Here is a 15,757-nt window from a genome sequence, read left to right on the forward strand (position 1 = left end):
TTTTTGTGTTTATAAATGCCTGTAGTTTTCTAATGCTCTTCCAATTTATAGTCTGCGTCGCATTCAAGTGTTTTATCCAACAAGTTCAATTTAGCGTTTAAGAAATTGATTAGCAGGCGTTTGGTCCTTCCCAACTTTAAATTGAATGCAATAAACTGTACAAAGACCTCAGTAATTTGGACGTTTTGATGCTTTCTAATGACTGGAGAAAGATATAAGTAGGATAAAGGGATTAGCTATTTGCAAGAACTATTCTTGCAAAGAACTGGTATCAAGGTGATGAGCTGGATTGGCCTGCTTGTGTGCTGTAGACTGCTACGGTCCAAAACCCTCTGCAGTACAGAAGATGGTCGCCATCTCGTTTTTGTTTTATGACCATTTACTTAGCTGTCAATCATTCGCTTAAATGTGTATAATCTGTTTCATCAAATTTATTTCGCTTTCACCAAGGATGCAAAGTTAGTTCACCACCGCATTGCATTCTTTCTCATCTGGAGATTGAGGGAGACTGGATGTGGGTGGTGAGTGTATGCTAGCTAACTAGGCTGAACCTCTTGGAGTTAAGTACTAAACACTGTTGTTGTGATTGTAATGAAATCTTTAAATTATTTAATAATTATTTTCTTTCACAGGACAAGGATGTTATTGGCTAGACTAGCTTTTATTGCCCATCCCTAATTGTCATTGAGAAGGTGGTGGGATCTTCAGTTGTTTGAACCAAAGCACAAAATACCACAGATGGAGGTTATTTAGCCCACAATGCCTGAGTCAGATCTTTGAAGTAACAATCTAATTAGTCCCATGCCTCTTTCCCATAGCCCCGTATCTTTATTTTCCCCTTCCACTATTTATCCAGTTTCCTTTTGAATGTTATTGAATCTGCTTCCCTCACCTTTCCCTGCATTACAGACGATCACAACTTGCAGTGCAGACTTTTTTCTCCTTGTGCCACCTCTGGCCCTTTTTGTCAACTTCTTTAAATCTCTGTCCTCTAGTTACTGATTTGTCTGCCATTGGAAGCAGTCTCTCCTTGCTTACTCTATCAAAGCCCCTATCAAATGCTCCCTGAAGCTTCTCTGCTTGCAAGAAGAGCAATCCTACTTTCTCCCGCCTGTCCACTCATGTCTGATGAATCTCCTCTGCACCCTCTGACAGCTCTCGATATCTTTTGTAAATGTTGCCCATTTAAAGAAATTTGGAAACTTGTCCCCTGTCATCACAATCGTGGCTAAGGTGGAAGACTTACAATAAGCTTTAGTTTAAACAAAAATGATCACAATGATGTGTGACACATTTAGAAAGGCGGGAGACAAGTGTTTTAAGAACCGTATATTTTTATTATTAACCTATATTTTTAGAATGCTCGGTTTTAGTTTAATTCTTGGTGGACGTTTAATGTAAATTGCCATTGCAATTTTTTTCAGGAGCTACTGGCTGAGAAATATCAGGATCCTGACATCATGTTTGATATCTGTAGCTGTCAGTTTGTCTACCACTATTCCTTTGAGACATTGCAACAGGCTGACACCATGCTGAAGAATGCCTGTGATCGCTTGCGCCCTGGCGGGTACTTCATTGGCACTACACCAAATGCTTATGAACTTGTGTGAGTCTGAATTTACCTTGGAGTAAACAATTTCAGCATTGTCAAAATTGCAACAAGAGTATGGGAGAAATAATCGACAGGGACACTGAATGACAAAACTCTTGTTAGACCCCAAATTCCAGAAATGCATTCAGTTGTATCTAATTTATTTGTACATTCTGCTTCAAAGGCCTTCCATGGTAACTCTTGGGTGAAGAACTTGTACCTTGCTTTCTTTCTGTGCTAATATTTAACTTAGTATTTGAATATTTCGTTGTGGGACCAGTGTTATTTTGAAAGGTTACTTCTATAACCATAAAAACTTTAATTATATTGTCATGAAGTTACTGTGAAAACATGCTCACCTACCTCTCAGTTCCCTACTGAAATAATTATTTTGCTATTCACCCCTGCACCTACCAGTCATAATTACCCTGGGCGGGATTCTCCACTCCCGCGCCGAAGTGCCCACGCCGTCGTGAGCGCCGTCGAGGTTCATGACAGCGCGAAACGGCCCCTATCCCGACCGATTCAGGCCCCGACAATGGGCTAGGATCGGGGCCGCGTCATCTACACGCGCCAGGCCTTGTCGCCGCATAAAGGCGGCGCCGCATAGATGACGCCGGCGCCGCATAACTGGCGTCACCCGCGCATGCGTGGTTGCCGTCCTCTCTGAGTCTGCCCCACAAGAAGATGGCGGACGGATCTTGCGGGGCCGTGGAAGGAAGGAGATCCTCCTTCAGGGAGGACGGCCCGACGATCGGTGGGCACCGATCGCGGGCCATGCCACATTTGAGGTACCCCCCGGTGCAGGGTCCCCCCCCCAAAGCGTTCCTGCGCTGTTCCCAACGGCAGCGACCAGGTGTGGACGGTGCCGGGGGGAACCCGCCATTTTGGGCTGGCCGCTCGGCCCATCCGGGCCTGAGAATAGCGGGGGTGCCGGAGAATCGCCATTTCGGGTGTCTCGGGCAATTCTCCGGCCCGCGGAACTCGACGGGGCCGTTCTCGCCGCTTGGGAGAATCGCGGGAGGGCGTCGGACCGGCGTTCCGGGAAATTTTGGCGGCCCAGGCGATTCTCCCAACCGGCGCGGGAGTGGAGAATCTCGCCCCCTTTCTCAGATTAGGTGATCGAAGAATGAGAGATGATCTGATTGAAACCTAGAAAATACTTAAAGGAATAAGTAAGGTAGATGCAGGTAAGATGTTTCCCTTGGTTGGGGAGTGGAGAAACCAGGGTGCACAATTTCACAATAAGGGGAAAGCCACTTAGAACCGAGATGAGGAGAATTTTTTTTACACGAGGTTTGTGAATCTTTAGGATTCTCTATCCCAGAGGCCCCTGGAAGCTCAGTGGGCAGCATGGTAGCATAGTGGTTAGCACAGTTGCTTCACAACTGCAGGGTCCAAGGTTCGATTACGGCTTGGGTCACTGCCTGTGCAGTGTCTGCACATTCTCCCCGTGTCTGCGTGGGTTTCCTCCCACAGTCCAAAGGTGTACAGGTTAGGTGGATTCGCCATGATAAATTGCCCTTCGTGTCCAAAAAAGGTGAGATGGGGTTACTGGGTTACAGGCATAGGGCGGAGGCATGGCTTAAGTAGGGTATTCTTTCCAAGAGCCGGTGCAGACTCGATGGGCTGAATGGCCTCCTGCACTGTAAATTCTATAATAGGTTTAAAGCAGAGATTGACAGATATCAAATCCACAATAACGTAAAAGGTTATAGAACATGCAATGCAGAAGGAGGCCATTCGGCCCATCGAGTCTGCACCCTCACTTCCACCCTATCCCCGTAACCCAATAACCCCTCCTAACCTTTTTGGTCACTAAGGGCAATTTATCATGGCCAACCCACCTAACCTGCACGTCTTCGGACTGTGGGAGAAAACCGGAGCACCCAGAGGAAACCCATGCAGACACAGGGAGAACGTGCAGACTCCGCACAAAGAGTGACCCAGCGGGGAATCGAACCTGGGACCCTGGTACTGTGAAGCCATAGTGCTATCCACTTGTGCTACTGTGCTGCCCTAATCGGGACAGTGAGTGTAAAAGGCCATGATCGTATTCAACGGAAGAGCAACCTCGACGGGCTGTATAGCCTCTTCCTGTGTTAGGATTTCAGATGGAGTCTGGTTCAACAACCAAAATGTTTGGGCTTGAACTTTATATCTCCTCTTCTCCAATTCACTATCTTTGTCTTTTACACTGCATCCACACACTGTTCTGATGGCTTTGCAGATTTGATTTTGATTTTTGGTTTTGATGTGATTTATTGTCACATGTACCGAAGTACAGTGAAAAGTATCTTTCTGCGGCCGAGGGAACATACACAGTGAATACATATTAGACAAAAAGAATAATCAATAGAGAACTTTGACAAATGGTACATCGACAAACCGTGATTGGTTACAGAGCGGAGCAAGGGGCCAAACAAAGCAAATACAGAGAACAGATCAGTCCGAGGGGGAGTCGTTGAGGAGTCCTGTAGCAGTGGGGAAGAAGCTGTTCCTATGTCTGGATGTGCGGGTCTTCGGACTTCTGTACCTTCTGCCTGATGGAAGGGTCTGGAAGAAGGCAATGCCTGGGTGGGAGGGGTCTCTGATAATGCTGTCTGCCTTCCTGAGGTAGCGGGTGGTGTATACAGAATCGATGTGGGGGTGGCAAGCTTGTGTGATGCGTTGGGCTGAGATCACCACACTCTGCAGTTTCTTGCAATCTTATTTATCAACATGAACCCTTCTAACTTGCCTGATTTTTATGGCCTGAATTTGTCCCCCCAGTATTTCCCATATTAGAAACAGAATGCTCTGTCGCAAGTGGTGCCCTTCCACAATGCCTCTCCATCACTTTATAGGGGTGTAATGGAATAGACTGCTGCTTGCTTGCAGCTGCAAGAACACTCCAGAATCTCCACATCTGGGATGAAGCATTCAACTTAATTGGTACCTCATGCACTTACTTGCTTGAACACCAGCATAAACATAACTGTAGTGTACATCATCTACAAGATGCACTACAGCAACTTGCGAAGGTTTCTTCACTTCCCAAACCTGTAACCTCTGCCACCTGGAAGGACAGGGCAGCAGGTGCATGGGAACACCACCTCCCAAGTCCCCCTCCATGTTATATGGCATTCTGACCTGGACCAGGCTGCGGGAAAGTCCTGGAACTCCCTACCAAACAGTACTGTGGGGGCACCTTCACCGTACAGACTACAGTGGCTCATGAAGACCCAACAATATTTACCCAGTATTGCCTAGGGATAGACACATGCCAGCAGTACCAGTGAACTCCACATCCTGAGACTGAATGCAAGAAAAACTTATTTCACATGTTCAGTTGCATTTAAGAACATAAGAAATAGGAGCAGGAATAGGCGTCTGAGTCCGTTCCCTCATTCAATAAGATCATAGCTGATCTTCTACCTCCAACTGACCTTCCCACATATCCCCATATTCCTTAAATTCTTTACAATTCCAAAAACCTAATTGGCTCTGTCTTGAATATGGGACAGCACAGTAGCATTGTGGTTAACACTGTGGCTTCACAGTGCCAGGCTTCCAGGTTCGATACCCTGCTGGGTCACTGTCTGTGCGGAGTCTACACGTTCTCCCCGTGTCTGCATGGGTTTCCTCCGGGTGCTCCGGTTTCCTCCCATAGTCCAAAGACGTGCAGGTTAGGTGGATTGGCCATGCTAAATTTCCCTTAGTGTCCAAAAAGGTTAGGAGGGGTTATTGGATTAGGGGGATAAGGTGGAAGTGAGGGCTTAAGTGAGTCGGTGCAGACTCGATGGGCCGAATAGCCTCCTTCTGCATTGTATGTTCTAGGCTCATTGACTGCGCATCCACTTTCCTATGGGGTAGAGAATTACAACGATTCACAAGCCTCTTGGGTGAAGAAATTTCTTCTCATCTCCATTCAAAATGGTTGACCCATTCTGAAATTGTGACTCCTTGCTCTAGATTCCTTATTCAAGAGAAAAATCCTCCCGGTCTTACCCTGTCAAGCGCCTTAAGAATTTCCTGTTTAATTCCACCCAATTAGCTCACCTCTCGTTCTTCTAAACTCTTGGAAAACTCGGTCTGGTTACTCTGTTTCTCCTGAGAGGGCAATCTGCTCATCCTAGGAATCAGTCTGATCTGCTTATCCGAGGAATCAATCTAGCGAACCTTTGATGCACTTCCTCTAAGTTAAGCATATTCTTTCTTGGGTAAGGAAATCAAAAACGTAACTGTACTTCAGGTGTGGTCTCGCCAAACCCCTGAGACATTGCAATGAAACGTATTGACTCCAATTTGTTTGTAATGAAAGCAAACATGCCATTTGCTTCCTTAATTGCTGTAACTTTTGAGAATTCTACTAAAGGATACGTGCCAAGGTCCTGTTGATTGCCAACATTTCCCAGTCTGTCACCTTTTAAAACATGTTTTTATCTTTTTATTTTCTTCCCAAAGTAGAAAACTTTACATTCCTCCTCTCCAACTTCCATCTGCCATGTTCTTGCCCACTCAGCTAACTATCACATCTATCGTTGCAGTCTCTTTGTATCCTTCTCATAGCTTACTTGCCCACCTAACTTTGTATCCTCAGCAAACTTGACCACATTGCACTCAATCCCCCACACTAAGTTACTGACGGAGGTTGGGAATAGCTGAGGTCGAGCACTTGGCAGTCAAAGGGATATTTGCAGAATCTTATCTGACTGAGCTCTGCTTGCTATTTGCCCTACTTCCTATCTTGTAATCACCAGCCTTGAGGTCTTATTTGAAATGCCATCAAGTTGATGTATTTTGTAATCTTCTTCAATGTTGTATTTTATACCTATCCCCGTTTTCTTGACCTTCAGTCTTTTTTCCGGGAATCATTAAATTCCCTTGTTTGCCTGGGAATTGCTTCATGGAACCTTGTTTATTGTATTGATGGTAATCTTTTCTTAAAAAAAAAAAGGGAAGCCTACCTCAATCCATTCGACTTCCTTTTCCCAAGTGTTTGGACCTCAAAATTTAGCTTTTGTTTCCCCAGCAACAGATGTTTCTACTTTCTAACCGTGTCTGTTGACCCTTTGCAGTTCTGTTAGCTACTTTCGATTCTGAGTTTAGTTAAATAACTGGCCTCATCTCCGTTTTCAAAGCGAATTGGATGGTCAGCCATGATCATAATGAATGGCGGAGCAGGCTCAAAGGGCCGAATGTCCTCCTATTTTCTATGTTTCTATGTATTGTGTCAGTGTCTAGGTATTTTATCTAGTTTTAAGAGGAGCTGACATTTTCATAAGATTATGCACAATGCTGCTTTCAAATGACATCGGCGTCACTTCAGTTTCTCTCTTTCCTCTTCAGAAAACGCCTGGAAGCATCAGAAACCAACTCGTTTGGAAATAAATTGTACAGTGTGACATTTCAGAAGAAGGGTGAATACCCACTCTTTGGCTGCCAGTATGACTTTAACTTGGAAGGAGTAGTTAATGTCCCTGAATTCCTTGTTTATTTTCCACTGTTTGAAGAGTAAGTTTCTGACTGGATTGTACTGTGGAGAAAGCAGTCCTGATTCAAAATTAGTAACCCCAGACTATAGGGCTGTCTCGCTTGACGTATTCACAATTAACATCTTCAAAAAATTAAACATGAGTTTTAGACGACTGTATTGTCTTAATTGTTGGAATATGACCTTTAGTTAAAATGTCACCCACAGGATTATAGAACTGTAACAGTGCGGAAGGAGGCAGATCCCCTGAGTATTTCAATTCACAATATTTTTTAACGTGCACAATACCAGTCAAACACACAATAATAATAATAATAATAATAACCTTTTATTGTCACCTTTTATTGTTATAGTGAAAAGCCCCAATTCGCCACACTCTGGCGGCTGTTCGGGTAAGCTGGTCCGGGAATTGAACCCGCACTGCTGACCTTGTTCTGCATCGCAAATCAGCTGTCTAGCCCACTGAGCTAAACCAGCCCACTTAATGTGAAAGTGGACAGTCACAAGCAGCAGCAAGCTTTAATCCTTGCCTTGAGTTCCAGGGAAACTTAACATTTACACCGGTAAAACAAATCTGCGTTTGCAGTTTGAAAAAAGGTGGGACTTGCATTAATGTACAGCTTTTCATGCCCCTCGGAACATCCCAAAGCCAGTGAATAACTAGTGAAGTGCAGTAATTGTTGTAGGAAATATGGCAACCAATTTGTTCACAGCATGCTCCCACAAACAGCAATATGATAAAGACCTTTTGTGTTGTGATGTTGATTGAAGGGTAAATATTGGCTGAGACACCTGGGAGAATTCCCCATACTCTTTGAAATAGTGTCTTGGGATCTTTTGCTTCCACCTGTGAAGGTAAACAGGGCTTCAGATTAAGGTGCAAAATGGCGCCTCTAATGGCGCAGCACTCTCAATACTGCACTGGAGCAGGGTCAGCCTAGTTTCCTGTACTCCAGTCTCTGGAGTGGGACACAATCTGCTACCAATTGAGCCACAGCTGATACCAAGTAACTGAGCATCAGGATTAGTAGACCACTAGTTATCGGGAGCTGCATCCGGACAACTTTTATTTAAAAAGAAAACCCTCTTGTGATACTGCCTGGCGAAAGTGGCTTACTGAGGCAGTTTGACCTATAAAGGCCAAACAGCGAGCTCTTGGGGAAGGTCAGGACATTCTTTGGTGGATTCCTTCAAGCTGAGTTGGGGTTGGGGGGATTTCGGAGGCTCTACCGCTTGGGAGGAGCTTTCCACGTTCTAGGCAACTTTTAATTGAACTGAAATACAGCTCCGTGTAAGTGTGGTTTTGTGGCTCTTTTCCAAAAAAGAATATTCTGTATTTATTCTCTCCCTTTGTAATTTGTTGTAAATTGGTCCCCAGTCAATATTTTTGAGAAAGAGTACCTGTATTTGCTTTGAATCACTTTCATTCTCTCTTAACCATCCTGCTCCCAGCTAAAAAAATTAAAAGAATTAAGGTGCATTTGCAATGAATTGGTTATGCAAGTCACACAATATTGTGCATCTTTTCATTTGGGGTAAGGGACTTGCGACTCTTGAAATAATTGCTTGTACATTGGGAAATATAAAGGGGGTTTTTAATGTTCCAATTTGTTTCATGTTGGATTATAGACCTGCTAAGGAGAATTGTATGAGCTCATGGTCGTCCATTTCTTGCAACAAACATTAAAGTGAACATGTTAGTGTGTTAGTAAATGTGTTTGTGAGCTCATTGTGGGAATTAAAGCCTTTACCATGCATTATTGCCCCCTCAGCCAATTGGCCAAATCCTTTTCGGTATAATTTCTCCCAGTGTGGGTGTTCAGTGTAATTTGATAAACTATTCCTGTTTGTGCTTCTAGGATGGCTAAAAAGCACAAGATGAAGCTCATTTTAAAAATGACTTTTGCGGAATTTTTTAAAGAAAAAGTCCAGAATTCCGAACACAAAATGCTGTTGAAGAAAATGAAGTCATTGGAGGTAAATATGAAATTGTAGCTGGCGAAGATTCTGGCCACTTCGCACTGGATGAGCATCGTTGGCCTCGCTGATGTTGACTTAATTTTGTTAATGGTAAAACACATGAAATATCAAATTTGTGGTGCAAAATTCAGCGTGTTTGGGATTGGTCGAAATCAATTGGGATGTTTTTCCAACATTGTGGTTAATGAATGCTCCGTTTCCTTTCGTAGTTTGGGAGGTCGAGTTGATACAGAAAGTTTCACAATCTCAACTTTGCAGAAATCAGGGGCGGGATTCTCCGCAATTGGCGTGATGTCCGCCGACCGGCGCCAAAAACGGCGCAAATCAGTCAGGCATCGCGCCACCCCAAAGGTGCGGAATTCTCCGCATCTTGAGGGGCTGAGCCCTCACCTTGAGGGGCTAGGCCCGCGGCGGACTGATTTCCGCCCCGCCGGCTGGCGGGAAAGGCCGTTGGCGCCTTGCCAGCTGGCGCGGAAATGACTTTGCCGTGCAACGCATGTGCGGGAGCGTCAGCGGCCGCTCACGGCATCCATGCGCAGTGGAGGGGGGTCTCTTCCGCCTCCGCCACAGTGAAGACCATGGCGAAGGCGGAGGAAAAGAGTGCCCCCACGGCACAGGCCCACCCGCGGATCGGTGGGCCCCGATCGCGGGCCAGGCCACCGTGCCCCCCCCCCCCCCCCCCCCCCCCGCGGGCCAGATCGCCCCTCGCCCCCTCCCAGGACCCCGGAGCCCACCCGCACCGCCTTGTCCCGCCGTTCGATAGGTGGTTCAATCCACGGCGGCTGGTGTGGGTTGACAGTGGCGGGACTTCGGCTCATCGCGGACCGGAGAATCGGCGGGGCTGGGCCCGCCGACCGGCACTATTTCCGCCTACCGGCGCGGCGCTACTCCCGCCCCCGCCGAATCTCCGGTGGCGGAGAATTCAGGACATGGCGGGGGCGGGATTCACGCCGGCCCCCGGCGATTCTCCGACCCGGTGGTGGGTCGGAGAATCGCGCCCCAGAACTTTATGGAATCCACCACTCCTGCATTGAATCTGAAAGTTATGAATTAGTCATAGAGGCTTACAGCATGAAAACAATCCCCTCAGCCCAACTTGTCCATGACGCCCACTTTTTACCATTAAGCTAGTCCCAATTGTGCCTGCCACATTTTAGTATTGCTAATTACACTTCATATTGGCTGTTTAGGTGCAAATGTAAGTAGGTCTTTTTGGTTGCCATATCTGAAGCACAAGTCCTACCCTAAAGCTCTCCGCTTAAACTTTGGCCTCTTTCCTCCTTTAAGATGCTCCCAAAAACCTACTGCTTTGGCTGAGTTTTTGTCAAACGCCCTAATATCTCCATCTGTGGATCTGCATCAAATTTTGTTTGACCGCTCTCCTGTGAAACACTTTGGGACGTTTTACTGTGTTAAAAATGCTGCATAAAAGCAAGTTGTTGAATTTATTTAATATTTTTAAAATTTAGAGTACCCAATTATTTTTTTCCAATTAAGGGGCAATTTAGCGTGGCCAATCTACCTAACCTGCACGTCTTTGGGTTGTGGGGGTGAAACCCAGGCAGACGTGGGGAGAATATGCAAACTCCGCATGGACAGTGACCCATGGCTGGGATTCGAACCCGAGTCCTCAGCGCCGCAGTCCCAGCGCTAACCACTGCTCCACTGTGCTGCCCTCTGTTGAATTTATTTTAATTGATTAAGTTCTGATGGGGTTTCCCATAAAACCAAGTAGTTAAACCCTCTTGGAGCCCCTTTAGATTTTCATTGAAAGCAGTTCTACTGCAATTTTAATTCAGTTAATTAAATGCATCTGGAATGAAAAGTTAGTATTGGTAGTCATCCAATTGTTTTAAAAAGCCATCTGGTCTACTATTGTCCTTTAGCGAAGGAAATCTGCCATTCTTACCCAGAGTGGCTGATAACTGTCCTTTACTCGGTTGTACTAAACTGCTATGATAAGTATAAAAAGCTTGATGCACCACCTGCCATTGACCTAGGCTTCCATTAGGTACACTCAAATCCAGTCGACCCTGTAAAGTCCTTGTCTAACATCTGGGAACTTGTGCCAGGATTGGGAGAGCTGCCTTGCAGACGAGTCAAGTAACAGCCTGCCACACCCATACAGAATAATACTTCCAGCAAGTCGCAGATTAAGAAGTAAGACCATAAGAAATAGGAGCAGAATTAGGCCATTCACCCCATCGAGTGTGCTCCGCCATTCGATCATGGCTGATATGTTCCTCAGCCCCATTCTCCTGCCTTTTCCTCATAACTCCATATTAATCAAGAACACCAGATTTGTGCTTGAGGTGCTGCTACCTACAGGGCTATAGACCAAGAGCTGGATGGTGAGATCCAAGAGAATGGTTCTTATCAGAACTGGGAGCGGGAGTAGACAATTTAGCCTCTTGAGCCTGCTCCACCGTTCAATATGATCATGGCTGATCTCATCATGGCCTCGCTGACACCGTCCTGCTGTTCTCCATAACCCTTCAACCCATTACCAATTAAAATGTCTAACTCCTCAAATTTGCTCACTACCCCAGCAGCCACCACATTCTCAGATTCACAACCCTTTGGGAGAAGTTTTTCCTCAAATCTGTTTTAAATTTGTTCCCTCTTATCCTGAGACTATGACCTCCCATTCTAGAATGCCCCACAAGAGGAAGCATCAGCTCTACGTCTCCCTTATCCATACCGTATAGCATCTTGCATACCTCAGTTTGATCTTCCTTCATTTTCCTAAACTCTAGAGAGTACAGGCCTAAACTGCCCAATCTTTCTTCATACGACAAACCCCTCGTCTCTGGAATCAACCTAGTGAGCCACCTCCAATGCCACTACATTTTTCCTCCAATAAGGGGACCAAAACTGTGCACAATACTCCAGGTGCGGACTCACCAATGCCGTGTGTAGTTGCAACAACAAGTCATAGTGGTAAAGCCAGCTCCTCGTAAAAACTGAGCTGACCAGTAAGCAAATTTAACTGAACATTTGTTTTGTGTAAAACAGGCAGTGTGGCTCTGAAATGTGTTTTGCAAACATGTCTCTTAATATGCAACTGCTTGGACTTCCGGGTGCGGCGATGACCAGCTAAGTCGCACGTTTCGGCAGCTCCCGGTGGAACGGACTTTTGGGCTCTTAATAGAAGCCCCAACGGCAATTTTAACGGCTAAAAACACTGTGCGGTAAACCAGAAGGGAATCCCCCCTGGACACGGATGGAAAAAGGAGAGGAAAGTGGCCGGATTGCGGTGGATCCTCTAGAGCAGCGGCCAGGAAGGCAAGCACAAAGCAAGATGGCGTCGGAAGGTGGCAGTTTAATATGGGGCCCTGACCAACAAGAGTTCCTGCAGCGCTGCGTGGAAGAACTTAAAAAGGAGATGAAGAAGGAGCTGTTGACCCCGATATTACAGGCGATTGAAGGGCTAAAGGAGGAGCAAAAGACCCAGGAGCAGGAGCTTCGGGTCATGAAGGCAAAGGCTGCCGAGAATGAGGACGATATACAGGGCCTGGTGGTGAAGACGGAGATGCACAAGGCACACCATAAACAATGTGTGGAAAGGCTGGAGGTGCTGGAGAATAATGCGAGGAGGAAGAATTTAAGGATTCTTGGTCTTCCTGAAGGTGCAGAAGGGGGGAACGTCGGGGCATATGTGAGCACGATGCTTCACTCGTTAATGGGATCGGAGGCCCCGACGGGCCCGTTGGAGGTGGAGGGAGTTTATAGAGTTATGGCGCGAAGACCGAGGGCTGGAGAAATTCCTCGAGCCATAGTGGTGAGATTTCTCCGATATAAGGACAGAGAAATGGTCCTCAGATGGGCAAAGAAAACCCAGAGCAGTAGGTGGGAGAACGCGGTGATCCGCGTATATCAAGATTGGAGTGCGGAGGTGGCGAGAAGGAGGGCAAGCTTTAATCGGGCCAAGGCGGTGCTGCACAAAAGGAAGGTTAAATTTGGAATGCTGCAGCCGGCAAGACTGTGGGTCACACATCAAGGGAAACACCACTACTTTGAAACGGCAGAAGAGGCGTGGACATATATTGTCGAGGAGAATCTGGAATAAGCGGGCTAGAAAAAGAACGTTTGGGACAAAGTGGTGGGGTGACTACGTGGGGTGAAGGGGGGGGGAAATGGGGGAAGAGATGATTTCCCAAGTTGTTAATCCTGCGACCCTGTAACTTTTCTCTCTTCCCCATGTCGTGGGGGAGGGGGGGGAGGGAGGCTGAGGAGCTGGGGGCGCTGGCCATTGAGGGCGGGGCCAAATGGGAAGCGCGGGCTTTGTTCCCGCGCTATGGTAATCATGGCGGGAACAGGGAAGCAGGAAGGAGGGGGCCTCGCACAGTGGGGGCCGAGGTCACGGGGGGAAGCCGAGGTCGGCCAGAGTTTGCTGATTTCTGGGAGCAACATGGGGGGTGCAATTACGCTAGAAAGGGATCTAGGGGGTGGGGGGGGGGTTTAACTGGGTTGCTGCTGCTGGGGAGAAGGGGGAGCTGGTATGGGGTGGGGTGGTCGGGGCGGGAGGGTGCCGTTGGGGGGAGATACGACTACGTGGGAACCGGGTGAGGAGCTGGATTGAAAAAGGAGATGGCTAGTCGACAAGGGGGGGGAGGGTAAAGAGCCCCCCAACTCGGCTTATCACGTAGAATGTCAGAGGGCTGAACGGGCCGATTTAAGAGGGCACGGGTACTCGCACACCTAAAGAAACTTAAGGCAGATGTGGCTATGCTGCAGGAGACGCATCTGAAATTGATAGACCAGGTCAGACGTCGCAAAGGATGGGTGGGGCAGGTGTTTCATTCGGGGCTAGACGCAAAAAACTGGGGGGGTGGCTATATTAGTGGGGAAGCGGGTCATGTTTGAGGCAAAGACCATAGTGGCGGATAGTGGGGGCAGATACGTGATGGTGAGTGGCAGATTGCAAGGGGAGGCGGTGGTTTTAGTGAACGTATATGCCCCGAACTGGGAAGATGCCAATTTTATGAGGCGTATGTTGGGACGCATCCTGGACCTAGAGGCGGGAAAGTTGGTAATGGGTGGAGATTTTAATACGGTGCTGGACCCAGGGCTGGACAGATCGAGGTCCAGGACCGGAAGGAGGCCGACTGCAGCTAGGGTGCTCAAGGGCTTTATGGAGCAGATGGGAGGAGTAGACCCCTGGAGATTTAGTAGACCGAGGAGTAAGGAGTTTTCGTTTTTCTCCTATGTCCACAAAGTCTATTCACGGATAGACTTTTTTGTTTTGGGAAGGGCACTGATCCCGAAGGTGACGGGGACGGAGTACACGGCAATAGCTATTTCGGACCATGCTCCACATTGGGTGGACCTGGAGATAGGGGAGGAAAAAGAACAGCACCCACCCTGGAGAATGGACATGGGATTATTGGCAGATGAGGGGGTGTGTTTAAGGGTGAGGGGGTGTATTGAAAGGTACTTGGAACTCAATGACAATGGGGAGGTTCAGGTGGGAATGGTCTGGGAGGCGTTGAAGGCTGTGGTTAGAGGGGAGCTGATATCTATCAGGGCACATAAAAGAAAGCAGGAGGGTAGGGAAAGGGAGCGGTTGTTGAAAGAACTTTTGAGGGTGGACAGACAATATGCGGAGGCACCGGAGGAGGGACTGTACAGGGGAAGGCAAAGGCTACATGTAGAATTTGACTTGTTGACTACGGGTAATGCAGAGGCACAATGGAGGAAGGCAGAGGGTGTACAGTACGAATATGGGGAGAAGGTTGCTGGCCTACCAACTGAGGAAAAGGGGAGCAGCGAGGGAGATGGGGGGGGGGGGGGGGGTGAGAGATGAGGAGGGAGAGATGGAGCGGAGAGAGTGAATGGAGTGTTCAAGGCATTTTATGAAAGATTATATGAAGCTCAGCCCCCGGAAGGGAAGGAGAGAATGATGTGCTTTCTGGATCAGCTGGAATTTCCTATGGTGGAGGAGCAGGAGAGGGCGGGACTGGGAGCACAGACTGAGACGGAGGAAGTAGTGAAAGGGATTGGAAGTATGCAGGCGGGGAAGGCCCCGGGACCAGACGGATTCCCAGTAGAATTTTATAGGAAATATATGGACTTGCTGGCCCCGCTACTGATGAGAACCTTTAATGAGGCTAGGGAAAGGGGGCAGCTGCCCCCGACTATGTCAGAGGCATCGATATCGCTCCTCCTAAAGAAGGAAAAAGACCCGCTGCAATGCGGGTCCTATAGGCCCATTTCCCTCCTGAATGTGGATGCTAAGATTCTGGCCAAGGTAATGGCAACGAGGATAGAGGATTGTGTCCCGGGGGTGGTTCATGAGGACCAAACTGGGTTTGTGAAGGGGAGACAGCTGAACACAAATATACGGAGGCTGCTAGGGGTAATGATGATGTCCCCACCAGAGGGGGAAGCGGAGATAGTGGTGGCGATGGATGCCGAGAAAGCATTTGATAGAGTGGAGTGGGATTATTTGTGGGAGGTGCTGAGGAGATTTGGCTTTGGAGATGGGTATATCAGATGGATACAGTTGCTGTATAGGGCCCCGATGGCGAGCGTGGTCACGAATGGACGGGGGTCTGCGTATTTTCGGCTCCATAGAGGGACGAGGCAGGGATGTCCTCTGTCCCCGTTATTGTTTGCACTGGCGATTGAGCCCCTGGCCATAGCATTGAGGGGTTCCAGGAAGTGGAGGGGAGTACTCAGGGGAGGAGAAGAACACCGGGTATCTCTGT

The 15,757-nt window shown here is 47.6% G+C and overlaps 1 protein-coding gene across 1 annotated transcript in view; it reads left to right on the forward strand.

The window, feature by feature from the left end:
• The window catches only part of rnmt (RNA (guanine-7-) methyltransferase), a 43,012-nt gene that overhangs the window by 11,162 nt on the left and 16,093 nt on the right, over positions 1–15,757 (forward strand). Inside the window, exons 5-7 of the mRNA XM_072468439.1 lie at positions 1,425–1,606; positions 6,923–7,087; positions 8,927–9,044. Of these exons, the coding sequence (XP_072324540.1) occupies positions 1,425–1,606; positions 6,923–7,087; positions 8,927–9,044 (465 nt within the window). The remainder of the gene's footprint in view (positions 1–1,424; positions 1,607–6,922; positions 7,088–8,926; positions 9,045–15,757) is intronic.

The sequence above is a fragment of the Scyliorhinus torazame genome, chromosome 11, assembly GCF_047496885.1.
Source record: "Scyliorhinus torazame isolate Kashiwa2021f chromosome 11, sScyTor2.1, whole genome shotgun sequence".
Classification (NCBI taxonomy): domain Eukaryota; kingdom Metazoa; phylum Chordata; class Chondrichthyes; order Carcharhiniformes; family Scyliorhinidae; genus Scyliorhinus; species Scyliorhinus torazame.